General features: G+C 47.9%; 1 protein-coding gene across 2 annotated transcripts; it reads left to right on the top strand.

Annotated features, from left to right (window-relative positions):
* Window positions 1-6,325: 6,325 nt before the first annotated feature.
* Window positions 6,326-26,426, top strand: TBC1D25 (TBC1 domain family member 25). 2 transcript variants are annotated; one of them, XM_056128651.1, is made up of 6 exons: window positions 6,326-6,535; window positions 9,089-9,198; window positions 11,223-11,377; window positions 24,145-24,272; window positions 24,403-24,591; window positions 24,813-26,426. In XM_056128651.1, the coding sequence occupies exons 1-6, from the start codon at window positions 6,413-6,415 to the stop codon at window positions 26,178-26,180; spliced, it is 2,073 nt and encodes a 690-aa protein (XP_055984626.1). In that variant the 5' UTR covers window positions 6,326-6,412; the 3' UTR covers window positions 26,181-26,426. The 2 variants fall into 2 exon arrangements, with proteins under 2 accessions (XP_055984626.1, XP_055984627.1); XM_056128652.1 differs by lacking the exon at window positions 6,326-6,535 and adding an exon at window positions 7,476-7,532.
* Window positions 26,427-27,541: the final 1,115 nt, after the last annotated feature.

Here is a 27,541-nt window from a genome sequence, read left to right as displayed (position 1 = left end):
GCTTCAACATATGAATAGAGGAAGGGGTGAGACACAGCTGAGTTCGTGCACTTCTCAGGACTCACTCCAAAGACCTCATCATTTCTCACAAATACTACACCCTGGCCCCTCACAGATGCCCCATTATTCAGCCTCTTGTCTCCTGATTAGACACCCAAACACCAGCTTCACAGGCCTGCATCACTCACTTCAAAGACTCTCACTACTGACCCCACATATCCATCATGACCTGAAAGATCCCTATTACTCTAAAGACCACAAAACTCACCACACAGGGTCTGAGAGATAGTTTGGTGGACTGAGCACATGCTTTGCATGCAGGAGAAGGCTCAAGTTCAATCCCTCACACTGCATGGTCCTCCCAGCAATGCTGGAAGTGACCCCCAGGGCTAGCCCTGAGCACTGTTTGTGTGGCCCCCACAAAAATAAACACCCCGGGGCTGGAGCGATAGCACAGCGGGTAGGGCGTTTGCCTTGCACGCAGCCAACATGGCCGACACCAGTTCGATTCCCAGCATCCCATATGGTCTCCCGAGCACCGCCAGGAGCAATTCCTGAGTGCATGAGCCAGGAGAAACCCCTGAGCATCTCTGGGTGTGACCCAAAAAGAAAAAATAAATAAATAAACACCCCACATAACCCGTCATTAACTCCAAGACACTGTCATCATTGAGTTCAAAGCAATAATTCAGCCAATGGGACATTTGTATTGCACATGGCTGACTCGGGTTTGATCCCTGGCATCGCATATTGTCCCCCAGGCAGCACCAGGAGTAATTCCTAACTGCAAAACTAGGAGTAAACCCTAAGCATCACCAGGTGTGGTCCCCAAACAACAACAAAAAAAACCCATTCTGCCCACAAATAGCCTTTGATATGGACTTCAGATGGCCCACCTTACATAACACCTTAAAAGGAGTTCATCTCCATCATTCCTACCCCAGACTCTTCTCTCATGAAGACCTCAATAGCCTACAATCCCATGAATTTACCATAGGGTGCTATAATTATCACACAGAACTTCTCACTCCCCAAAGTTCCTAATCATTTACCCCATAGACTTCTCGCCACACAGATCCCCACCCCCGCCATTAGTCACCGTTTTATAACTTCCCAATTTCCTTGTAGATGCTATCACAAACCCTTATCATGAGCCCCACAGACTCCCAACTACCCAGTGATCTTCCATCATCCCTCACACCACACTCTATCATTCACCCTTCAGACCCCATGAGGTTAATGGCAGAACCAGCAGTCTGCCATTAACCTCAGTGACCTGCAGTCATAAAACAGCACTGAAGAAACTGGGAGGAGAGCTGAAAAGATAGCACACATGGTAAGCCACTTACCTTGCATGTGGCCAACCTGGGTTTGATCCCTACACTACATATGATTCCCTAAGCTCCAAAAGGAGCGATCTCTGAGCACTAGCAAGTATAACCCAAAACCAAAAGTAAAAGTTTTCTTTTTAAAAAGGGCTGGAGAGATAGTACCAATGGTAATACACTTGCCTTGCACAGAGCTGACCCAGCACTACACAGGGTCCCCTGAACACTGCCAGGAGTGACTTCTGAGTATAGAAACAGGAGTAAGCCCTGAGCACCGCTGAATGCCTCCCCTTCCCTAAAAAGGAATGAATGACCAAGAATGAATAATAAAATTGCACATAGCTGACAGGTTCCATGTAAACTGTAGAACTTCAGTGGGACTCCTGGTTCTGCTGGAGACTACACTAAAGCTTCTGGAAAATGTTTGTCAAGGCCAAGGTCAGTTGTGCATTGCTTCTCACCTCTTTTGCATCATTTTTTTTCGGCTTTTTGGCACACCCAGCGATGCACAGGGGTTACTCCTGACTCATGCATTCAGGAATTACTCCTGGCAGTGCTCGGGGATCATATGGGATGCTGGGAATCGAACCCGGGTCAGCCGCATGTAAGGCAAAAACCCTCCCGCTCCAGCCCCTCTTTTGCATCACTTACCTCATCATTTACTTAAGGTTTTCTGGCCTGCTTGCTCTTTTTCAAAAAATGCCAGGCACAGCTTCACCTTTCATGTGTTATGCCTCCTATTCTCTCTGTGCCACTTGCTTAGACCTTAAACATGGATTAGGGTTGGCCACACTCAGTGATGCTCAGGGATCACTCCTGGAAGTGCTTGGGGGGCCATATATAGTGCCAGGGAATATAATTTGGGCTTGTCGCATGCAGAGCAAATGCCTAACTTCTGTACTATTTCTTTTGTTTGTTTTTGGGGCACACCCAGAGATGGTCATGGAGTACTTCTGGCTCTGCACTCAGAAATTATTCCTCATGGTACTCAGGGGACCATATGGGATGCCAGGGATTGAATGAGTGTGAGCGACGTGCAAGACAAGCTCCCTGTACTATTTTTCCAGCCCCTCTGTATAACATCTTTGCCCTGCTTTAATATTTCTCCTTGGCCTTCAGTGCTCTCATTTGTAAAATGCTAATAATAAGAGTACCTACCTCATGGCATTTTAATGCAGATTAAATAAATTAATATATACAAACTGACATATACTTTGTATTTGTTGAATGATAGAATAAATACATGAAAGAAAATGTCCCCCGCTGGAACTGTGGCAAGGACTACTCCTTTTTGTTTAGAGTTTTGGGTCACACCCACCAGTGCTCAGGGGCTACTCCTGGTGGTATTTGGTGAGCCATATACATTACAGGGATCAAACCTGTGCCTCCTGCATGCAAAGAATGTGCTTCAGCCCTTTGAGAGATCTCTCCAGCCCAAGTACCCCCCCCCCTTTTGATCTCCTTCTAGTATCTTTCTATCCCAGGTTATCTAAGCAACCCAAACACAAGTACTTGACAACATACTTTCTCCCACAGGAAACCTGTGTCCTTGTTGGTGGAGATGGCTCAAGGGCTGGAACACATACTATGCATGTGTGAGGCCCAAGTTTGATAGCCTGGACTACATAGTGGGTATGGCCCTGCTTTCACAGTAAACTCTTAGCTGCAGGTAAATGTTCTGTTCACCCCACTCTATAATGGGTTTTTGTTTTGTTTCTGGGCCACATCCAGCTATGTCCAGTGCTTACTCCTGGTTCTGAGCTCAGAGATCACTCCTAGCTCCTGGCAGTGCTTGAGGGTCCACAAGGAGTGGCCAGGATCAAACCTGGGTTGGCTGTGTTCAAGGCAAGCACCCTGCCCACTATTCTATGTATCTGCCTGCTCCTGTACCACGATAGTTTTAACAGGCCATAGACTCTCCTTGTTTCCATCAGAAAAATCCAGCAGTTCTGGCCCTGTGATCAGGTGTCACTCCTGGTGGTGCTCAGAGAATCATGTGCAGCGCTGGGGATCAAACCGAGCTCAGCCACAATACAAAGCAAGCACCTTAATCTTTGTACTCTCTTTCTGGCCCCTGAAACTTACTTTAAAAGACATCAAAATAGAGGGCGGTGGAGAACAGATGACTGGTTAAAGAAACTTTGGTACATTTACACAATGGAGTACTATGTAGCGGTTAGAAAAAATGAAGTCATGAAATTTACCTACAAGTGGTACTTCACATTAAGCGAAATGAGTCAGAAAGAGAGGGATAGACATAGAAAGATTGCATTCATCTGGGGAACATAAAGTAACAAAATAGGAGACTAACACCCAAGAATGGCCGAGATTAGTACCAGGAATTTTGCTCCATGGCTTGGAGGCCAGCCACACATGCTAGGGGAAAAGGGAGCTCAGATAGAGAAGGGAACACCAAATAAAGGGTGTTGGGAGGATCCTCCCAGGATGGGAGAAGCATGCTGAAAGTAGACTATAGACCAAACATGATTGCCACTCAATGCCTCTTTTGCAAACCACAACACCCAAAAGGAGAGAGAGAACAAAAGGGAATGCCCTGCCACAGAGGCAGGGTGGGATGGGGGGATGGGGGGTGGGAGGGATACTGGGATCCGTAGTGGTGGGAAATGGGCACTGGTGGAGGGATGGGTACTTGGTCATTGTATAACTAAAACCCAAGCACAAAAATTTGTAAGTCTACAACTGTACCTCATGGTGTCTCACTAATAAAAATTTTTAAAAAGTAGAGGGCCGGGGAGATATCACAGAGGGTAGGGTGCTTGCCTTGCACACAGCTGACCTGAGTTCGATCCCTGGCATCCCATTATGGTCTTCAGATCACAGTCATGTATAACTCCCAAATGAAGGGCCAGGAGTAAGCCTGAGCACTGCCAAGTGTGGCCCCCAGAAAAGATATATAAAAAAAAAGAATTCATACTTGCTTGTGACACTATGGGCAGTACCCATTCAAGATCACAATAGCTGAAATACAGGTACCTTACAAGACTCCTTTATTAGAAATTACATTTGTAAGGGTAAAAGGTAAAAGGTAAAGGCCCTCCCGTCGATCGTCGATTTGCTCGAGCGGGCCCAGTAACGTCTCCATTGGAGACTTTGTTGTTACTGTGTCTGGCATATCGAATACTCTCGGTAGCTTGCCGGGCTCTCCGAGAGGGGCGGAGGAATCGAACTCGGGTCGGCCATGTTGGCCGCTTGTAAGGCGAACGCCCTACCCGCTGTGCTATCGCTCCAGCCCTTGTAAGGGTAGTCTGTATTTTTTTAAATTTTATTTTCATAAGTTTGTTCACATTAATTGATTACATTCAATCTTTCAACACCTATCCCACCACCATTACACCTTCCCATCACCATTATTTTAAATTTTCCCACCACCATTCAAGCCTGCCTGTCAGGAACAGATGCTAGATGATTTATTTACTATTGCTTATGATGTATATCATGAGAGGTTGCGTGGTCGCAAAAGCAGCTGCGAGCTTCTGGATTCTAAAATTGTAAATGGTTGGGGTCCAGAGACATCTCTGTAGCGAGGTAATCCATGTGGAGATTCATTTGGGAGTCTCTGGATCAAGGCCATCGATGCGCTGAGATGGCACCTAGAAGCAGATCATGGGTGTGACAGCTAGGACCTCAAGCAGGCAAGGAGATAGAAAGGGTCAGCCCATCTCTGCTGCCGCCATGTGGCCTCGAGTCTTAGTCCTTGAACCCCCTTAACTGGGTTTTTCTTCTGGAAGCTTGTGGCCATCAGGGTTTCATCGGGGGCAGTCAGTATTTTGTCTAAACCATATACATGCTGTGCCATGAAGTGAGAAAGCCCTTTTTATTTTGCATAAATAAAGTTCCTCAAAAGATTGGACCAGAGATTTAGCATAGGGATTAATATGCATGCCTTTCATGCAGCTTACCCAGGTTGGATTCCTAGTACTACATGGTCTCTCAAACATTGCCATGTACACTACTGGAGGCCCCTGAGCACTACCAGAGTGGCCCCAAGAAAGTACCACCACAGGGCCTGAACAGCACAGGAGAATGGAACAGAAGTTCCTCAGAGGAGTCTGACATAATTTCAGTCATTCTGCTGATATTTAGGAGACACATACCATTTAGTAACAGGACCCACCCCAAGTGTTGTATTAAATAAGATTAAGACAAACTAAAAAGCTGGACCATCATGGAGCGTAAGAAAGAAGTAATATTATTATTATTATTAGCCTTAGGGTCACATCCAGTCATGCCAACAACTCCTGGATTGGTATCCAGGGTCACTCCCAGGACTTTTGGGGGACCATGCTTCACCGGATATCTTTTTTTTTTTTTTGCTTTTGGGTGACACCTAGCGATGCTCAGGGGTTACTCAGGAATTACTCCTCTATGTTTCACCGGATCTTTTTTTTTTTTTTCGCCCTACCCGCTATCGCTCCAGCCCCGCTTCACCGGAGGTCTAACCAAGATATAACCCCATCTTCAGCCTTTTAAGCTATCTCTCCGGTCATCATTTGTAAAGTATTTAATGAAATACAACATACAGAAACTACAAACATCATACATGTTTCTCCATTAATTCTCACGCTGTAACTTTTTGAAGCGATTCTGGAAATTTTTTTTTTCATTTGAACCGAGGGCCACAGGCATTTGAAAGAGATGACATCATCTGTCAGCAGAGGCACGTGGCGACTCGTGCAGGATGTGGGGTCCAGTTCTGTCACAGCCACTTCCTTTTCCCCGCCCTCTTCTCTGGTCCTTGAACACATACCTAGGTGAGTGCGGAAATAGGCAGCCAAAACAGCCTAGCCACGAGCGAGGGCAGGCGGGGCTTCAGCTCGCAGCAGCGCACTAGCTGCCGTGAGGCCATTTGCCCGACTTTCAGCGCCCGACAACACATTAGGCGCATGCGCAAAGACGACCTCCAGCGAGAGCCAGGTGGGAGGGGTCGTGAGGGGGCAGGGTCGATCGGAGCTTTCTGCGCCTGCGCCGACGCGCTAGGTGGGGCTGCCGGCGCCGGCACTCTGGAGTGTTGGTAGGGTTCGGGGGTGACTATCAACCGTCACCCTAAGGCGGGTGGCGGTGCAATGGCGACGCTCCCCAGTTATTCGGACTTGACTGTCTCTGGAGCGCCCCCGCCTGGTGGGGGAGCCCAGGCGACGGCGGCGGTGGAGGAGGAGGAGCGAGAGGTGGTACGGGTCCGAGTCAAGGTGAGGCTGACAGCTCGTGCGGGGCTCCCTAAGGAGGACCCGCGGTGGCTGTGCTCACATTGGGGGGGGGCTGAAATTTGGAGTGTTGCCTAAGGGGTGAAGGCTGGAGGGCTGAGTGATGGATGGAAAAGAGAAGGGTAAACCTGGGAAGGAGGCGGTGGAAAGAGGGAACAGGGCCTCGGACCTGGGGTGGTGGTGGGGAGGACTGGGAATGGAGGGAAGGGGCCAAGAGATGGATGGGAGGAGATTCTGGCTGGAGGAGAGGGGTCCTAGAGAGAGAGAGAGAGAGAGAGAGAGAGAGAGAGAGAGAGAGAGAGTGTGTGTGTGTGTGTGTGTGTGAGGGGTGGCTGTTGCTGTCTGCAAAGGTGTCAGGGGTGCCAGCCTATGTGTTGTGTCCAGTTCCCACCCTGAGTGTGCTCTGTGCTCCTTGGGGAGGCAAACAGCTCAATCCAAGTGACGTTTTGGACACTGATGAATGTCAAGGGGTAGTGCCATAAAGCGAGCTATCTAGGAAGTTATTTTAGCCACAGTTTTGCCAAAAAGCTAGAGCTATGGCTGTAGCAGAGACCCGAAGGAAAGGGAGTCTTTGGTGGGATACAGGCAGTCCGACTGTACAGCAAAGCCTATGCGTCAACACTAGTGTTGGCCTGGGACCCAAAATAAGAACATTTTCCAAAATGAGGTTGCTAAGGAGGTGGGGGTGAGGTGGGAGGGAACCTGGAGTTATTGGTGGACGGAATGTTGACACATATGGAGGGGGTTCAGAATTGAATGCCAGAAATTCTTAACAGCATTGTCAACCAAGGTGCCTAAATTTAAAAAAAAAGTTTAAAAAAAAAAAAGGAGTTCATTATGTGCACTTAAGTATTCTACTGAGAGGAAACAGCAGTGCTAAAGCCTGGGAGGTGGGGATGAACTTAATATATTCCCTCAGGTTCCTGTATATTGTAGGAGCTGAAACAATGAGGGGAACATTGGTAAGAGGTGAATCCTAGAGGTAAGTGGGGTGGGGAGGGGGTAAAGGACCTTTCATGTGTACACTCTGAATAGGAAAGCCATTTCAATAGTTGCAAGACAACAACAATGATGACTTGGACTTAGGTTGCAATCAGGTCACTTCAGTGGCATAGTGGAAGCTCTAAGGGACAGATTTTGAAGTTCAGAAAAGATGAGGCCTGCCAATGAGTGAGAAAATTTGTTGGAGAACGTGGGGAGGATGTCCCAGACAGGCTTGGCCCAAGTAAATGCCCAGAACTGCCATGTGTTCCAAGGAACTTCCTTTTTGGGGGGGAGAGGGGTGTTGGTTTAGGCCACAACTGTCAATGACCAAGACTCACTCCTTGCTCTGTGCTGAAGGATTATTCTTGGAGGGGTGCACTATATAGGGTACCAGGGATTGAACCCGGGTTGGCCCTACACACTGTATTATTGCTCTGGTCCTGAGGAATTTATAGCAGTCCCAGAGTATGCAGTTTAAAAAGGGCTGAGTGGCATTTTCCTTGCATGAGGCTGACCCAGGTTTGATCCTCGGCACACCATAGGCTCCCCTGAGCACTTCCAGGAGTAATTCCAGAGAGCAGAGCCAGAAGTAACCCCTGAGCATTGCCTGGTGTGACCCAAAAAGCAAAAAGCACTGAGTGGAGAGAGGCTGGCTATGATTTTTTAAGCCTACCTGCTGGGGACCCTGGGGTTATTTTTTTTTCTTGATTTGGGGCCACACTTAATGGTATGCAGGGCTTCCTTCTGGCTCTGTGCTCAGGGATCAATCCTGGTAGTGCTCAGGAGACCATATGGAGTGCCAGGGACAGAATCTGGGTCGTCTGTGTACAAGGAAAGCACCCTACACCTAGCCTTTGAAGAAATTTAAGCAGATGATTTTGGAGTTGAAACAGTGAATGTCTTAAACTCTGTGATCAACAGCTTTGTCAATCACAGTGTGCACAGTTTAAAAATTCAAAGAATTGAGGCCAGCATGATAGAACAGTGGGTAGGCATTTGCCTTGTACGCACAGCCAACCTAGTTTCAATTGCCAGCATCTCATATGGTCCCCCAAGAACCACCAGGAGAGACCCCTGAGTACAGAACCAGGACTGAACCCTGAGCACAGCCAGGTATGTCCCAAAAACAAAATCATTAATCAAATAATTTTAAAAAGAGAGACTTATAGCCACTAAGAGATACAGATAGATATGCTGCACTGGGACACGGGTTTAATAGGGGCCAGACTGGACATGACGATTCTGAAAACCAGAGCTGAGGAGACACAGACAGCACAGGTGACTGGACTACTATAGTAGCATTCTCTTCACTGCTTTGTTCCTTCCTCGCCCCCACACACATTCTATTCATTGCAGAGTACCATGAGGATCCCGCTAAATCAGACCACGTCCTGCTTCTGCTCAGAGCCTCAGTGGCTGTCCCCCACCCCCAAACTGGCCCCAAATGCCCTTCTCCCTCTGGCCCCTGACACTCTCGCCTTGCTCCTACAACTCACTTGGCTTCACTCTGGTAATGGGCACCCCTGTGGCCTGCCCCATGTGTTCTCTTGCCAGAAATGTGAGAGCTTCTTGCAACCCGAGTTTCGCTCTTTTGCTGTGGACCCCCAGATCACCTCACTGGATGTATTACAGCATATCCTCATTCGAGCCTTTGACTTGAATGGGTGAGTGATGGGATACTGGACACTGGTCAGTTCGGCTACTCACCTAACAGTGGTTGCACAGCTTTTGTAGTGGCATGTGGTAGGGTTGGTTGGTTTGCTTTGGGGAGGGGGTTGTTTGTTTTTGGCCCATGCCTAGTGGTACTCAGGACTTACTTCAGGCTTTGTGCTCAGGAGTCACTCCTGGCAGTGCTTGGGGGACCATAGGTGGTGGCAGGGATCCAACTAGAATTGGTTGCATGCCAGTCAAGTGCCTTACCCCTGTACTATCTCTTTGGCTTCTGCTTAATTATTAGAAATAATCCACTGGGAAACAACCACATATATGTATCTTCGACTATTTAGGGAAGTATGTTGGGATTAGGTCCTAGCAATGCTATTACTGTGCTAAACAGTATATATGCTTTCATTGCAATGGCTATTTCCAAAATGTTCTCCAGACAGGTTTCACATATTTATTAATTTTTGGTTTTGGGGCCACACCTGGCTATACTGAGGGGTTGCTCCTGGCTCTGCACTCAGGAATTACTCCTGGAGGTGTTTGGGGGACCGAGAATCGAGCCCAAATTGGCCACATGCAAGGCAAACGTCCTACCCACTGTACTATCTCTTTGGCCCCAGGTTTTACCTTACAGTCTCCCCAGAAGCAGCTAAAGTGACTTTCCCTCACCTCCTCACAAACACTGATTTCTAGAAAACACTGAAAAATTGACCAAGGGGCTGTAGAAAGAGTATAATGGGTATGGTGCTTACCTTGCATGCAGCTGACCCAGTTTGAACTCTGTCACCACATGTGGTCACTGAGCACTACCAGTGGTCTCTCCTGAGCACAGAGCCAGAACTAACCCCTCACCACCTCTGAATGTGACCCCCAAATTTGCCACCTGGTAGATGAAAGGTGGAATCTCTTGTTGCAGCTGTGATAAGGATTTTGTTGAGGTTGTTTTATGTACACAGTAACAGTTCCCAGTTCAGAAGTGGTTTAGGTATTTAGAATTTTCTCATGCTTACAAGGGTTATTATATAAAGGGTTTTTTTTATATAGTTGCAGAAGAAGTGTATGTGAAGAACAAGTTTTTTTATTTTGTTTTTGTTTCAGGAATCGCTCCTGGCAGTGTTTGGGTGGGGGAGGACCAAATGTAGTGCCGGGGATCAAACCCAGGTCAGCCAGGTGCAAGGCAAATGGCATACCTGCTTTGCTATTTCGCCAATCCTGAAGAACAAGTTCTTATTGTTACTTGAATTTTTGGTGGGGAGTGGGCTGAGGGGAGAGTACGAGCATTGTTCATTGTGAAAATGAATGAATATCTACGTTCACTTTTTTCTCTTTTTTTTCTGGTGTCAGGGATCAAACCCAGGTTGTCCTACCTGCAAGGCAAGTGCTCTCCCTCTGAACTACATTCCTGGCCCACTTGATTTTCTAATGTAGGAATAAGGTTGCTTTAGAGGCTGGGATGGCAGCTCAAAGGACTGAAGCACATGCTTTGCATGGAGGAGGCCTGGAAAAAATCCCCAAGCACCACACAGCACCCCAAGCACTGAATCAGGGGTAGTTACAGAACACAGCTGGTTATGGCCCATATATCGTCCCACTTCTTTCCTTCAACTACCGTATTACCCAGCCCAATGAGGCCAACATTTTATCAGTTTCCAGTGTACCTCCCACATACATGCTAGTGTTTGATCATCTGTGTAACCACTCAGCTAACCTCAGGATGTTGGAATCTTTGATCCAGTGCCCCAAACATAGTAGGAAGTGACCCTCAGCACCTTATCTTTCCTAGCTTTATTTTGTTCTTTTGTTTCTGGGCCACTCCCCATGCTGCTTAGGGCTTACTCCTGGCTCTGTGTTCAGCCCTCACTCCTGGCGGGGCTCAGGGGCCCTAGAGAGTGCTGGGGATCGAACATGGGTCAAGGAAAACACCCTACCTGCTGTATATCTTTCCAACCCCTTCTGGCCCTTTTGCAAACCACCCCTGCGTTGCCAGGGCTCGGGGCCACTGAGCTGACCTGCTTCCTCTGTCCAGAAAGAAGAACTTCAGCATCAGCTACCTGGGCCGGGATCGGCTAGGTCAAGAAGCTTACCTCTCACTTCTGTCTGACTGGGACCTCAGCATGGCCTTTGCCACTGCCTCCAAACCTTACCTGCAGCTGCGTGTAGATATTCGGCCCACTGAAGATAGTGAGTACTCAGGGCCCCAGTGTTGGGCAGGGGTAGGTGGGTTGCTGCTGTGGGATGCAGAGGGTGATTCCATCCCTCAAAATGCACTCTTGGCAGGCAAGGTGGGAAGGTCTCCTAGTTCCTAGTCATGGCTTGGCCACTGGATCAGGGGGCCAGACTGTTGCATCAGCCCCTTCTTTGCTGGAGCACTCTCCTACCCTTAGCCTCCAGCATCTTTTCTTTGCATCTGTAAAGCAGACATAGCAGTTGCTTAGGACTGTTAAAGGGGATTCACATATAAAACTGGGAAAGGGGAGCTGGAGTGATAGCACAGTGGGTAGGATGTTTGCCTTGCATGCAGCCGACGTGGGTTTTATTCCCAGAATCCCATGTGTTCCCCTGAGCACTGCCAGGATAATGCCTGAATGCAAAGCCAGGAGTAACCCGTGTGCATCTCCAGGTGTGACCCAAAAAGCAAAAAAAAAAAAGCTGGGAAAGGAGTTGCAGCTATACCACACATGCTCCCAATTTGAGCTCCTGTCGGGGAGAGATCTAGATGCTTAGCACATGCTTTGCATGCAGGAACTCCAGGCTGGATCCTGACACACAGTCCCCCAAGCACCACTGGGAGTGACCCCTGAACACAGAGCCAGGAGTGTCCCCAAGAAACCCCCCCAAAGGCATTGCTTTCAAAATAATGATCACAGAATGATAATACTACAATAGCACTATCTCATAATAGAGGATATGGTTCTATAACACAGGGTCACAATAGAGCTGTACAGTTATGTATTCCAGTTACAAGAATATATCACTGTAGTGATGCTTATGGGGCTAATGGTACCTCTGTTCATTCATCCACTTACTTTGCGCACATCTACATTTGTTTGCACTCTGACTCTTCCATTTATTTTTTCCCTTGGTCTTACTAACTACCTATTTTTTTGTTTTGGGGCCACACCCAGCAATGCTCAGGGCTTTCTTCTGGCTCTGCACTCAGGAATCACTCTTGGCAGGGCTTGAGGGACTACATATGGTGCCGGGGATGGAACCCCAGTTGGCTGAGTGAAAGGCAAATGCCCTAGCGACTGTACTATCTCTAGCCCCACACAGTTAAGTATTAAGGGAAATGTCATGATGTTCTGTGAATGTTCAACAAAAAAACCCAAACCAGAAACCAATAGTATGCATACATATAGAGAACAAAATGAAGAAATGTGATAAAAGTGTTCGGAGGAGGCCAGAGAGAGCCCAGTGGTCAGAGGCACATGCTTTGTATGAGTTAGGATCTGAGTTTGAACCCCAGCACCACAGACCACAGCACCCCTCCCAGCACCTCTGGGTATAGCCTCTAAACAGCACATCTGGGGTGCACAGCAGGACCTGAGCAGCTCCATATCTTCAGACCTTAGCACCAAACTGCCTGGTCAGGTGTCATGAGAAGTGTCCCCTACGCTACCTGAGCACTGTTCTAAAGACCCCGGAAATCTTAACAGGAGAGTTAAATGAATGAGGTACAGGTTTTCAGTGTATCCTTCATTTTTTGGGGGGGCCACACCCAGCAATGGGATTTACTCCTGCCTCTGTGCTCAGGAATTACTCCTGACAGTGCTCTGGGAACCATATGGGATGCCAGGGATCAAACCAGGGTCACCTTTTAACGAGGCAAATGCCATACCCACTGTACTATCTCTTCAGCCCCTTTTTATCCATCTTTTAATTTAGCTGTGGAGGGAAATTGGGCCACACCTGCTAGTGCTCAGAGGTGATTCCTGGAAGTGCACTGGGTGCCCATGCAGTGCTAGGGATCAAACTGTGTCAGCTGCAAAAGGCAAGCACCTTAACCACTGTACTTTCTCTCTAGCCTCTGTGTTCATCTTTTAACTATATTACTGATTTGAGGAAAAGGTATTTTATTTTGGGGGCTACACCTGCAGATGCTCAAGGGCTATTCCTGGTGTGATGGGTAGGAGCGAGCCTTGGTGGTGCTCGGGGAAATCATGTGGTACCAGGGATTTGAGCCAGGATGGACTTGCATGCAAGGAAGGTGCCTTATCCCTGTGATATCTCTTTTGCCTTGATTTGACAAGTTTTTTTTTTTAACAAAATGTTGTGAAGGGCTGGGAATGTAGCCCAGAATTAGATCTGGTGCATAGTATGTGTGAGTCCCTGGGTTTGATCCCTAACACACAATAAAATGCAAAACCTGTGGGGCCAGAGAGAGTACAGTGGTTCAGGCACTTGCCTTGCATGTGGTAAACCTTGGTTTGAATCCCTGCCATGGCATATGGTTCCCCCAAACACTACCAGGAGTGATCATTGAGCTTAGAACCAGGAGTAAGCCCTGTGTACCACATGGGGTCCTGCTCCCCTTTCAAATAAAAAACCCAGGGCTGGAATGATAGTACAGCAGATAGCTTGGATACATCCAACCTGGGTTCAATCCCTAGCATCCCATATGGTCCACTCAAGTACCACCAGGAGTGATTTCTGAGTGAAGAGCCAGAAGTAACTACTGAGCATGCCAGATGTGCCCCAAAAAGCAAATAAAAGTAGTGATTTCTGAATGCAAAGCCAGGAGTAACCCCTGAGCATTGCCCAATGTGACTAAAAAATTAAAAAATAAAAAAAGGAAACAAAATCCCTAAAAATTCGTGAGGGCATGTATGGGTCAGTGGTAGAGCATCGACTTGCATGTATGAAGCCCTGGGTTCCATTTCAGATACTTTACTTTCCCATGAACATTGAGAGGAGGAGTCACCCCAATGAACATACCTGGGGAGTAAACTCTGAGCCACACTAGGGTGGTTCAAACTATTTTTCAAGTTGCAAATTGGGGGCTAGAGAAATCAGGCAGGGGTAAAAGCCCTTGCCTTGCACATAACTAACCTGGTTTTAATCCCTGACAGCACATAGGGTCCCCCGAGCACAGCCAGTCGTAATCCTTGAGCAGAGCTCCAGGAGTAAGCCCTAGACACAGCCAGATTTGGTCCCACACAACAAACAAAACAAAACAAAATAAAAATTAAAAGTTTCAGATTGGAGGACAGTGTCCATCCCTTAGATGATGTTGATGTTATAACAGGCTGGGAATGAAGTTACTAACCTAAGCACAGCTGTCTTGACTCCCAAGCCTATTTCTTTACCTGTAAAATAGATCCTTGTATTTCAAGAAGTTATTCTGCTTGACAAATAAACATGTAAATCCAATTGCAGGGGCTGGAGCAATAGCACAGCGGGTAGGGCGTTTGCCTTGCACGCGGCTGACCCGGGTTCGATTCCCAGCATCCCATATGGTCCCCCAAGCATCGCCAGGACTGATTCCTGAGTGCAAAGCCAGGAATAACCCCTCTGCATCACTGGGTGTGACCCCCCCCTAAAAATCCATTTGCATAAAAACCGAAAGGAAGATAAATAAAGCAGATACAGATATTCATTGATTGGCAAAGAGATTTTTTTTTGTTTGGGGGACCACATCTGGTGTTGCTCGGAGCTTACTCCTAAATATACTCAGGATCTCTCTAGCAGGCAGGCATCTGGGCTTCCATAAGACCATATGAGAGCAAATTCTGGTCAGCCACATGCAAGGCAGGCTCCTTGCCTGCTCTACTTTCTCTCTGGCCAAAAAAGACATTTTAAAAATATCACTCCTAAATGAAAAAGGAAAAGAAGGGCTTGAGAGTGAAGTATAGTGCATATACTTTGAATGAAGGATGCCTGGTTTTGATCCCCCTGCACCACATAGTTTCCAGAACACCACTGGGAGTGCCCCTAAGCACAGAGCTAGAGTAGTCCCTGAGCACCACATGGTGTGACCCCCAAACCAAAAAAAGAGCTTAAAGATCACTGTTTTCCATGCAGTGGTGACTCAGGAGATTTCACTGCCTACAACAGTCTTCACTGTCTTTTTTTTCATTAGTGAAACACCATGAGGTACAGTTGTAGACTTAGCAAAGAGGTAGATTATTATAGTATTACAGGAGATTAATTTGAGAACAGTGACTATGTTTCCAGCTTCATATGAGAAACAGACACCATAAGATATTTTTTGGAGAAACCATTATTAATAATAGCACTGTAAACCACAGAATCTCAATAAAAAATTAAAAATAAGTAAAATAAAATAAAGATCACTATTTTATTTCACTTCATCTTATTATATTTTTACTGTATTTCATTTTCAGTTTTTTTTATCTTTTGCAGTGCTAGGGATAGAGCCCCAGGGGCTCACACATGTGAGGCAAGTGCTCCACTATTGAGCCCTAATCCAAAGTTTTCTCTTTAAAGAGAAAATCAAGACTCCTACACATGCTTCAAAGGGCTAGTGTGCTGTGTTTTTGTTTGTTTGTTCAAAGACCACATCTGGCTATGCTCAGGCCTTACTCCTTGCTCTGTGCTCAGGGATCTTTCCTGGTTGGGCTGGCAGGACCCTATGGGATGACAGGTATTGAACCTGGGTTGGCTGTGTGCAAGGCAAGCACCTTACCCACTGTACTATTATTCTGGCCTCATCATGCACTGCTTTTTATGAAGGAGGCCAGGATCAATCCCCCATAGGGTCACGCACACCTTCCACCCCCCCCCCCAGATAAGTAAAGAAAAAAATCAACTTTCCACTTATCTCTGAGTGGGGGGTAGAAGGTGTGCTTGAACCTATGGAGGATTGATCCTGGGCTGCCTTCATTAACAGCAGTGCTTGATGCGGCCAGAATAATAGTACAGTGGGCTGGAACAATAACACAGTGGGTAGGGAGCTTGCCTTTCATGCAGCCAACCTGAGTTCAATTCCCAGCATCCCATATGGTCCCCGAGCACTGCCAGGAGTGATTCCTGAATGCAGAGCTAGGAGTCACCCCTGAGCATCACCAAGCATGACCCAAAAGTTTTTTAAACATTAAAATGTGCGGGCTGCCATTCGCCCTCTCCTCTCTGGAAAGAAAGATGGCGGCCACATGGGAGCCTTGTGGACAGCAGGTATGAGCCGGGAGTGTGGGGGCGACTAAAACCTCATGGGAAGGGGGGCGTTTCGCTCCGCCCTTCACGCCCTACCGAGGCCACCAGTTGCCCCCCACGAGCGGCTCTCCAGCACGGCCACGACTCCAGAACACAGAAACCAATTTCTTAACTATCTGACTTTCAGTAGAAATACTTCCAGGGTCAATAAGTAAAATAGCAGAAATCCAAAACCAACATTTAATTCTTGAACCCAGCTGGAGAAAGCAAATCACTTCACAATGCTTTTTCAGCATGTCTGATTTGGGGGGGGGGGGTAAACTCTAAATAATAGTGGTGAATCTTTTATTGAAACAATCTAATCAAAGCGGATAGAGTGTTAACTAGAATTCATCTGCCTCACAGGGACGGGGAGGGGTGGGGGGTGGGGTCTTATTGGGGTTCTTCATGGGAAAAATAAGTATTGGTAAAGGGAAATGTGTTTGATATTTGCATGACTGAGACATAAACCTGAAAGCTTTGTAACCTTTCCCACAGTGATTCAATAAATAAAAAAAAAAAAAAAGAAAAAAAAATGTGCGGGCTGGAGCAATAGTACAGCAGGTAGGGTGTTTGCCTTGCACGCGGCTGACCCGAGTTCGCTTCACAGCATCCCATATTGTCCCCTGAGCACCGCCTGGAGTAATTCCTGAGTGCATGAGCCAGGAATAACCCCTGTGCATTGCCGGGTGTGACCCAAGAAGCAAAAAAAAAAATTAAATGTGTTAAAAAAATTAAAATGTTTATGCTGTTTTAGAGATCTCTTTACCTTTATGATTTTTTGTGGAGAGTTTGGGCTCACCTGGCAGTGTTCAGGGCTTACTACTGCTGACTCTGAACTCAGGGATCACTCCTGGCAGGGTTCAGAGGACCATATGTGGTCCTCTGCTTAGGGATGGAACCTGAGTCGGTCATATGCAAGGCAAGTGCACTACCACTGTACTATTGCTCCAGCCCCTCCTTTATGATTTGTTTTATTCATATAAATCTCTATTCTGTCCACCTACTTATAAATATTCGCAGGCCAGAGAAAATGGTACAGTGTGTAAGCCTTGCACACAGCTACCCAGGTGTGATCCCTAGCACCGTGTATGTTCTTCTGAGCCCCAACAGGAATAATCCCTGAGCACAGAGTCAGGCATAAGTCCTGAGCACCTCTGGGTGTGTTCCCTCCCCACAGAATTAATGCACTTGTGGAGGATTTAGTGTAGTAGCTCTGTAACTGTAAATAACAACTTCATTATTATTGTAAACTATGATATTTCAATTTTTTTCGCTTTTTGGGTCACACCTGGCATTGCACAGGGGTTAACGTCTTGACTTTGCACTCAGGAATTACTCCTGGCGGTGCTTGGGGGACCATATGGGATGCTGGGAATCGAACCTGGGATTGGCCGCATGCAAGGCAAACCTCCTACCCACTGTGCTATTGCTCCACGCCCAATATTTCAATTTTTTAAAAAAGAAGAAATTGCCAATAGTCAGTGATACCAGCATCATTTACAGCATCATTTATTATTATTGGCATATCGAATACTCTCGGTAGCTTGCCGGGCTCTCCGAATTATTATTATTATTAAAGGTAAGGTAAAGGCCCTCCCGTTGATCGTCGATTTGCTCGAGCAGGCCCAGTAACGTCTCCATTGGAGACTTTGTTGTTACTGTGTTTGGCATATCGAATACTCTCGGTAGCTTGCCGGGCTCTCCGAGAGGGGCGGAGGAATCGAACCTGGGTAGGCCATGTTGGCCGCAATTATTATTATTATTATTATTATTATTATTATTTTTGTTTGGGGGCCACACCCTGCTGTGTTCAGGGCTTACTCCAGGCTCTGCACTCAAGGATCAGTCCTGGTGGTCTCTGGGGACCATGTGGGGTGCCGGGAATTAAAGGCAGCTTGGTCGCTTGCAAGGCAAGCACCCTACCTGCTGAACTATCTTTTGCTCCAGTCCACCAACATCATTTATTAAATAAATACATTTTGGAGCTGGAATGTGACTCGGTGGTAGAGAGCATGCCTTAGTAACAGCCTCCCTCAAATTAAATAAATAACCAACTTTTCGACATTGAATTGATTTTTTGTTTGTTTTGATTTTGGGGTTATACCTGGCAGTGCTCAGGGCTTACTCCTGGCTCTGCTTAGGGATTACTCCTGGTGGTGCCTGGGGGACCATATTCAGTTCTAGGGATCGAACCCAGCTCAGCTGCTTACAAGCCTAGCACCTTACATGCTGTACTATATCTATCCGGCCCCTTAACATTGATTTGAAATGCAACATTTGTCATACATTGAATTTCCTCATATATTTGGGTTTTTTGTGGGAGGGACACGCTCTGTGCTCAGGGATTACTCTTGGCTCTTTATTCAGGGATCACTTCTGGTGGGGTTCTGGTGACTGTATGGGGTGCCAGGGATCAAACCAGAATCATACCCAGGTTGGCCACATGCAAGGCATGAGCCCTACCCTCTATACTATCTCCGCAGCCCTTGATATATTTGGATATATTTCTGAGTTTTCTATTGCATTCCACTAGTGAATTTTATTTGCCTCTTTATATGTTAATACCATAATTGGGAGGTAGGGTTTGGGCCATTTTTCAATGTGTACAGGGTTTACTCCTGTCTCTGTGCTCAGGGATCACTCCTGACAGTGCTCAGGAGATCATATGTGATACCTGATTGAAGCAGAGCTGGCAGTAGGTAAGGCAAGGCCCCAGATAATGCCATATTTTTACCCACCATGGTTTTGTGGTAAATAAGGCAAACATTTCCTGCCTCCCACTGTCCTTTTTCTTAGGTCTTCTTTTTTTTAAATTAAAGTACCATGATTTACAAAGTTATTCATAGTTGAGTTTTATGCATACAGTATTGCAGCACCAATCCCACTACCAGTGTCAAACTTCCCTCCACCGGTGTTCCCAAGTTCCCTCTCATATCTACCCTCCGCAGCCTGCCCTCTTGACAGGCACCTTTCTGAGTTTGGTTGTTAAAGTTTGGGTCTCTGGATTTCAGTGACTATTATTTTTGACTCTGTGGTTTGGATATTTGGCTCTTATCATTCCTTAACACCACTTTTGTACCCAACTCCCTTGACCTGGCGTCCATTGTTTCTCATCTGTCTCTCCTTCCCCTCTCCTCCACTCTATTTTCTCTTTTCTTTTCTTTTTTGGGTCACGCCTGGCGATGCTCAGTGGTTACGCCTGGCTCTGCACTCAGGAATTATTTCTGGCAGTGCTCAAGAGACCCTATGGGGTGCCAGGGATTGAACCTAGGTTTGCCACATACAAGGCAAACACCCTACCCACTATACTATCGCTCCAAACCATCCCATCCACTTTTTCTTTCCTTCTCCTGTACTCTGGGGCCAAGTTTGATCTGGGCATTTCCACCCTTTATCTTAAAGTGTTATGAAGCATAAGATAATCTTATCCAATCCTAAAGGGAAAACCCTTTCAATTTCTGAAGGGCATAGCACAGTATTTATATAGTAAATGAGGTTTGGGGGAGTTTGTCAATTCTATGATAAGGAGATACTGTTCACATAGCATATATTATATAATGCCACCAGTGGGGCAGCCATCCTTAATAAAACTCTTGGTTATTTTTTCTTTCAGGGAAATTTTTGTGTTCATCATTTGTGGATTATTTAAAGACTGAAATGGTGGGCTGGAGCAATAGCACAGCGGGTAGGGCGTTTGCCTTGCACGCGGCCGACCTGGGTTCGGTTCCCAGCATCCCATATGGTCCCCTGAGCACCGCCAGGGGTAATTCCTGAGCGCAGAGCCAGGAGTAACCCCTGTGCATTGCCAGGTGTGACCCCCCCAAAAAATTGAAAAAAATAAAGACTGAAATGGTGATCACACAAAATGTGTCTGATTACATTTTGCCATAAGATGAGTTTGTGGGTGCCAAAGAGATAGTACAGCGGACATGGTGCTTACATTGCACACAGCTGATCCACATTCAGTCCCTGGCACTCCACCTGGTCCTTCAAGCCCCTCCATGAGTGATTCTGAGTGCAAAGCCAGAAGTAATCCCTGAGAACTCCTGGGTATGCCCCCCCAAAAATAAATAAAAATAAGTTTGTACTTTTTCCATTTCATTCATTGGTCTGTTCTTCATTTTTCTTTATTTTGGAGCCTAATGATGCTTAGGGTTTCTCCTTTGTCGGGGATTATTCATAGCAGTATTCAGGGACCATATGTGGTGCTGGGCATTAAACCAGGTTCAGCTACAATGCAGGGCAAGCACTATCTCTCTGGCCCTATTTTTTTTTCTTTTTAAAAATGAATAATTAGGGTGAGATTTGGGGGCCATGCATGGAAGTTCTCAGGGTTTACTCCTGTTCTACACTCAGAGGTCACTCCTGGTGGAGTTAGGGAGATCATATGGGGTACTGGGGATTGAACCCGTGCTGGCTGCGTGCAAGGCAAGTGCTCTATCCACTGTACTATCATGTCTGCCCCTAAAATGCATATATTAAGTCTCTCTTGGCCTATGATACCTTAGACATGGAGTGCTGTTTATTCCCACAATCCTGTTGTTGCTCTTTTTAACTGTTCTTACCTTTAGGGTTCTTCCATTTTCAATCTTTATTACCTAATAAGGGCTGGAGCGATAGCACAGCGGGTAGGGCGTTTGCCTTACAAGCGGCCAACATGGCCGACCCGAGTTCGATTCCTCCGCCCCTCTCGGAGAGCCTGGCAAGCTACCGAGAGTATTCGATATGCCAGACACAGTAACAACAAAGTCTCCAATGGAGACGTTACTGGGCCTGCTCGAGCAAATCGACGATCAACGGGAGGGCCTTTATATTATTTATTTATATTATACCTAACTTTCAGTGACTGTCATTAAAAACCTCATCATTGAATTTATGCTTTTTAATATGCAAATGACAGTGAATTTTGTAGATCATCTTCCCCCTCCAGTCTCATCCATCTCTTGTTAATTGTGGGTGTCATTCCCAGCAGTGCTGGGGTGTGCCCATACATGCATACATGGATCAAACCTAGGGCCTCATACATATAAGATTTTTGCTCTTCCTAAGCCCATCCCTTCCTGAGGCTTGTCATCCCTTTGTATTGGTTCTGTTTGGGGGCCACAACCTGCAGTGTTCAGGGATTACTCCTGGATTTGTGCTCAGGGATCTCCCCCTGTAGGGTTCAGGGTTCCATATGGGGTGTAGGGAATCGAAACCTGGTCAGCTATGTGCAAGACAAATGCCCCACTTGTACTATCACTCTGGCCCCATGTCATCTCAATTTATTTTTTGCATTTTGGGTCACACCCAGCAATGCTCAAGGGTTACTCCTGGCTCTGACCTCAGGAATTACTCCTGATGGTCATCAGGGAACCATATGGGATGCTGGGGATTGAACCCGAGTCGGCCATATGCCAGTCAAACATCCTCCCCACTGTACTATTGCTATAGCCCCTTTTTCTTAAAATAAAAACATAGAAAAGAGTCTTGAGAGATAGTACACTGGGTAAGGTGCTTGCCTTATATATTGCCAACCTGGATTTGATCCCCGGCATCTCATATGGTTCCCTGAGCTCTGCCAGGATTGATCCCCAAGGGCAGAGCCAGGAGTAAGTCTTGAGCACCCTAGATGTGACCCCAAAACAAAAAATACATAGAAATATTGTAATTTACATATTATCATAGGGCTGGAGCGATAGCACAGCAGTAGGGTGTTTGCCTTGCCCACAGCCAGCCCGGCTGAGCCGGGTTTGATTCTTCTGCTCCTCTCAGAGAGCCCGGCAAGCTACTGAGAGTATCTCGCCCACACGGCAAAGCCTGGCAAGCTACCTGTGATGTATTCAATATGCCAAACACAGTAACAACAAGTCTCATGATGGAGACGTTACTGGGCCCACTCAAGCAAATCGATGAACAATGGGAGGACTGTGACTGTGACATATTATCATGAATCAATACCAAGGTAGAATTCACAGTTACATTCTTAAAAATTTTCTGCATGGGTCAGAGTGACAGTGCAGTGGGTAGGTAGGGCTTGCACGTAGCCAACCCGTGTTCAATCCTAGCCACCCCATAGGGTGCCCCCTAGCACTACCATGTGTGATCCCCGTGTTTAGAGCCAGGAGTAAGTCCTGAGCACTAAGAGAGAAAGGCTGTCTTTACTCCGTCCATGTTCTCAGCTCCTTGGTTGACAATTAGTTGACCATAGGTATGGGGATTTGTCCTTGGGTCCTCAATTCTAAACATTGGTCAGAGAATTTATTCTTATTCCAGTACCATGCTGCTTTGATCACTGTAACTTTACAACACTGAATACATGTTATTCAAACTACAATGACCAGACTTTTTTTTTTGCTTTTTGGGTCACACCTGGCAATGCACAGGGGTCACTCCTGGCTCATGAACTCAGGAATTGCTCCTGGTGTTGCTTGGGGGACCAGATGGGATGCTGGGAATCGAACCCAGGTCGGCCGCGTGCAAGGCAAATGCCCTACCCACTGTGCTATTACTCCAGCCCCTAACCACACTTTTAAGGTAAAGGTAAAGGCCCTCCCGTTGATCGTCGATTTGCTCGAGCGGGCCCAGTAACGTCTCCATTGGAGACTTTGTTGTTACTGTGTCTGGCATATCGAATACTCTCGGTAGCTTGCCGGGCTCTCCGAGAGGGGCGGAGGAATCGAACTCGGGTCGGCCATGTTGGCCGCGTGTAAGGCGAACGCCCTACCCGCTGTGCTATCGCTCCAACCACACTTTTAAAATTTTAAAAGTCTGTCAAAGAAGCAGACTGGATATAGGAGGGAATCTGGGGTCACTGGTGGAAGGAAGCTGACACTTGGTGTGGGGCATTGTTACTTGAACATTATTGTTTGAACAGTGAATGCCTGAAATTCAGCTATGACTAACTTTGTAAATCATGGTGACTAAATAAAAAATATTTTTAAAAAAGATTAGGGGCCACAGCAATCATATAGTTGGTACGGTGCTTGCCTTGCACATAGCTGACCAAGACTCAATTCCCAGCATCCCATATGGTCCCCTGAGCCTGCCAATATTACTCCCTGAGCATCACTGGGTGTGTCTGTAAAATCAATATATGTGTGTGTACGTGAACATATATAGGTTTGTGAAGGACTCATGGGAGTATGATCTAGCCTTATTATTGTTCATATCCAAGTTAAGCCCTGGTCTCATGCATTTATTTGTTTGGTTTTTTAATTTTTGTATTGTTGTTTTGTTTGTTTTTATTTTTCTGGGCCACAGCTGGCAATGTTCAGGGGTTACTCCTGGCTCTGTACATAGGAATTACTCCTGGTAGTACATAGGGGACCTAACCCAGCTTGGCCACATGCCAGGCAAGCGCCTTACCCACTGTACTATATTGTCAGCCCCTATTTGTTTATTTTTAATGTTTGACCAGGAGGAGCAAGTCTGTAGGTGCTAGGGGGTGGTGGTAGGAAGTTCTCCTGCCTTAGTGCTCATGGACCCATGAGCTGGGACTTGAACCCAGGGCTCCTGCATACATGCCTGCACTCCAGCCAATTGAGCTCTCTCCCTTGCCCCTCACATTCCTTTCTGTCCTTGACCTCTTACTTTCAGATCTGCCTAGCCATTTTGTGAGCCAAAGTTTCTAGCCAAGGATTAATTAGGCTTTTTATTTTTTGCTGTGATTTGAATGACCTGGGAGGAAGCAGTGAGGGTGGTGCCCTGGCAGGTGGGCACCCTGGATTCTAGCACAGGACGGGATCTCAGCCCTGATTTTCGGGGTTCTCCCCTGCCTTCTCATTTCACTGCTCTCTTATCTTGCTCCTCAGGCCCACTGCTGGAAGACTGGGACATCATCAGTCCCAAGGATGTCATTGGCTCCGACATGCTGCTGGCTGAGAAACGCTCATCACTCACCACAGTGGCCCTACCCTTTACACAGTCCATTCTCTCTCAGGTGGTTTCAGGGACCCGGGGGTTGGGGGGCAGCTGTGGTTGGAGGGCAGAGCCCACCTGGCACCCCTGATTCTCAGCACCTGTTCCCCACCCCACTGACCAAGTAGCCTTCTTCCCACCTTCACCTGCAGGTGGGTCGCACCTTGTCAAAGGTTCAGCAGGTGCTAAGCTGGTCCTATGGGGAAGATGTCAAGCCCTTCAAGCCACCTCTCAGCGATGCGGAGTTTCACACCTACTTGAATCACGAAGGCCAGCTGTCCCGCCCCGAGGAGTTGCGTCTGCGCATCTACCACGGTGGCGTCGAGCCCTCCTTGCGAAAGGTGAGCCGGACTTTATGGGGCCACCTGGAAGAGCCATGACACCAGTGTTCTTCCAGGCTTGGAAGTTCTCCTGTGTGATCCCCTCCCCCCCCAACATCAAGAGTGAGAGGTAAGAAAGCAGACTTGGTTAGGCAGGTGGCCAAGTGGACCAGGACACACAGACCTATGCATGCTGATGTTAGTGGACACCTGCAATATCATCCCCTCTTGTCCCTGGCCAGGTGGTGTGGCGGTACCTGCTGAATGTGTACCCGGATGGGCTGACAGGCCGTGAGCGCATGGACTACATGAAGCGCAAGAGTCGCGAGTATGAGCAGCTGAAGAGCGAGTGGGCCCAGCGGGCGAGCCCGGAGGACCTGGAGTTCATCCGCAGCACCGTCCTCAAGGACGTGCTTCGCACTGACCGGGCCCACCCCTACTATGCGGGGCCTGAGGATGGGCCGCATCTGCGGGCCCTTCATGACTTGCTCACCACCTATGCTGTTACCCACCCGCAGGTCTCCTACTGCCAGGGCATGAGTGACCTGGCCTCACCCATCCTCGCTGTCATGGACCACGAGGGCCATGCCTTTGTCTGCTTCTGTGGCATTATGAAACGCCTGGCCGCCAACTTTCATCCTGACGGCCGTGCCATGGCCACCAAGTTCGCACACCTCAAGCTGCTGCTGCGACATGCTGACCCTGACTTCTATCAGTACCTGCAGGAGGCCGGGGCCGACGACCTCTTCTTCTGTTACCGCTGGCTGCTGCTCGAGCTCAAGCGCGAGTTTGCCTTCGACGATGCCCTCCGCATGCTTGAGGTCACCTGGAGCTCACTGCCCCCCGATCCGCCTGAACATGAGGTCGAGCTTGTGGGACCTCTCAGCCAAATGGCTGACACCAGCTTCAGTGGCCACCGGGGCCGGCCTGTGCGACAGCGGCACATGCTCAGGCCTGCCGGTGGGGGAAGTGAAGGTGGTGCCTTGGAGCAGGCTTTTGGCCACTTGGCCATGACCAGCCAGGGCCCCGGGGGTGGGGGACGGCTTCTGAGACAAGCCAGTCTGGATGACCTTCAGCAACTCAGGGATCATGCAGGCATGAGGAGGAACCTCAAGGCCCAGCTACCCCACCCAGTTATGTTGATCAGTTCCAAGTCCCTCTCTGAGCCCTGGCTGAACTCCCCAGATCCATTGCTCTCCTCTTCTTCCCGCCCCGATTCCCCATCATCCTCCTCTCCATCCTCTACCCAGGAGGCCTCCCCTGCTGGGGATGTGGCCACAGGCTCCCTTTTGATGCCCGAGGTGGGCTACGTACAAGAACCTGGGAAGTCCCTGACCAACTCCCCGCCCCTGGGCCTGCCCCCTCCACAGGAGTTTGGCCGGGGGAATCCGTTCATGCTCTTCCTCTGTCTAGCCATCCTGCTGGAGCACCGTGACCACATTATGCGCAATGGGCTGGACTACAATGAGCTGGCCATGCATTTTGACCGACTGGTGCGAAAACACCACCTGGGCCGTGTCCTCCGCCGAGCCAAGGCTCTGTTTGCTGATTACCTGCAGTCTGAAGTGTGGGACTCGGAGGAAGGGGCCGAGGCCACGGCCCCATCTTGATCAGCCGTCCTGTGAGCCCTCCTCTCAGTCCTCTGTTCTTTGTCATGAGGACCTTGTCTCAAGAGGGCTGACCTTACTTCCCTGCCTGCCAGCCTGTGACCACTCCAGGTCCTCTTTCCCCTGGTCTGAGAATTTAGGGCACCACCCATGGAGGCCAGTGACCTCTTGGTTTGCTCTTGTTTCATTTTTAACAACTGTACTTTGCACACCCTAAGGTCAATGAGGTCTGTGTATTTCTCTGCCGCATTCCTGGTTTTTATTGTAGACGGAGACCCTGGGGGCCTTTTTTACCGGACAGAACAGAAAGACTTGGGTGGGTGGAGGGCAACCCCTGCTAACCCAGAGAGTGAATAGGTTTGGATGGGTGAACCCAGGTTGAAGACTCTTGGAGAACCCTCTGTCTCCCTCTAAAGGTCTGGGAATATAGTTTTCAGGACAAGACCATGAGTGAGGACTAAAAGAGAAAATATCCCTAATTCCAAAAAGACAGAGCTAAGGATAAAGACTGGACAAAGACAGGCTTCTTACAAACACTGAGCCAGTCACCTCTGGCAAGCCACACGTCACTATTCCTAGGATCCAGACCATTCCCTCTCTGTCCTTTTCACCCTTTGGTTTTAGGGCCACACCCGCAGTGCTCAGGGATTATTCCTGGCTCTGCACTCAGGGATCACTTTTTTCATCTTGGTTTGGCTTTGGGGCCACACCTGACAGTGCTCAAGGCTTGTTTCTAGATCTGTGCTCAAGTATCACTCCTGGCAAGGCTCTGGGAGCCATATGCGGTGCCAGGGATCAAACCCCAATTGCCTTACCTGCTTACTATCACTCCAGTCCCTCAGGGATCACTCTTAGTGGTGCTTGCGGGACCCTAATTGGGTGCCAGGGATCGAACTCAGATCGGCCACGTGCAAGCCTGTACTATCCACTCCAGGACCTTCTCTGCATCTTAAACACTACTCTCATGCCAGAGAAATAGCTTGAGGCTGAGCACATGCTTTGCACACAGCAGACCAGGATCCCAGCCCTAGAACTGCATCCCCCAGCAGACAGCCAGGAGTAGCCTCTGATCACCTCTGGGTGTGCTCCCTGTTCCATAAAAAATTAACACTAACTTTGGCAAGTATTAGTTGTTTTTTAACACTAAGTGGGCATGGTTCTAAGACTTTTTTTTTGCATTTTGGGTCACACCCAGCGATGCTCAGGGGTTACTCCTGGCGGTGCTCGGGGGACCATATGGGATGCCAGGTATTGAACTCAGGTCGGCCGCATGCAAGGCAAACGCCTTACCACTATCACTCTGGTACTATGGTACTTTCACTCTGGCCCCTAAGACACTTTTCTTGTCATTTGTTTTGGGGCTT

This window comes from Sorex fumeus, unplaced genomic scaffold (genome assembly GCF_029834395.1).
Source record: "Sorex fumeus unplaced genomic scaffold, SorFum_2.1 ptg000065l, whole genome shotgun sequence".
NCBI classification, from domain to species: domain Eukaryota; kingdom Metazoa; phylum Chordata; class Mammalia; order Eulipotyphla; family Soricidae; genus Sorex; species Sorex fumeus.
The sequence above is the reverse complement of the archived record's forward strand: the minus strand, read 5'-3'. Positions and strand labels throughout refer to the sequence as shown.

Excerpts from the sequence above, each read along its gene's own strand:
- TBC1D25 (XM_056128651.1), top strand. The coding sequence starts at position 6,413 with ATGGCGACGCTCCCCAGTTATTCGGACTTGACTGTCTCTGGAGCGCCC. Across the intron at positions 11,378-24,144 it reads TATTCGGCCCACTGAAGATA|GCCCACTGCTGGAAGACTGG; the intron begins GTGAGTACTCAG and ends CTTGCTCCTCAG. Across the intron at positions 24,273-24,402 it reads CACAGTCCATTCTCTCTCAG|GTGGGTCGCACCTTGTCAAA; the intron begins GTGGTTTCAGGG and ends CTTCACCTGCAG.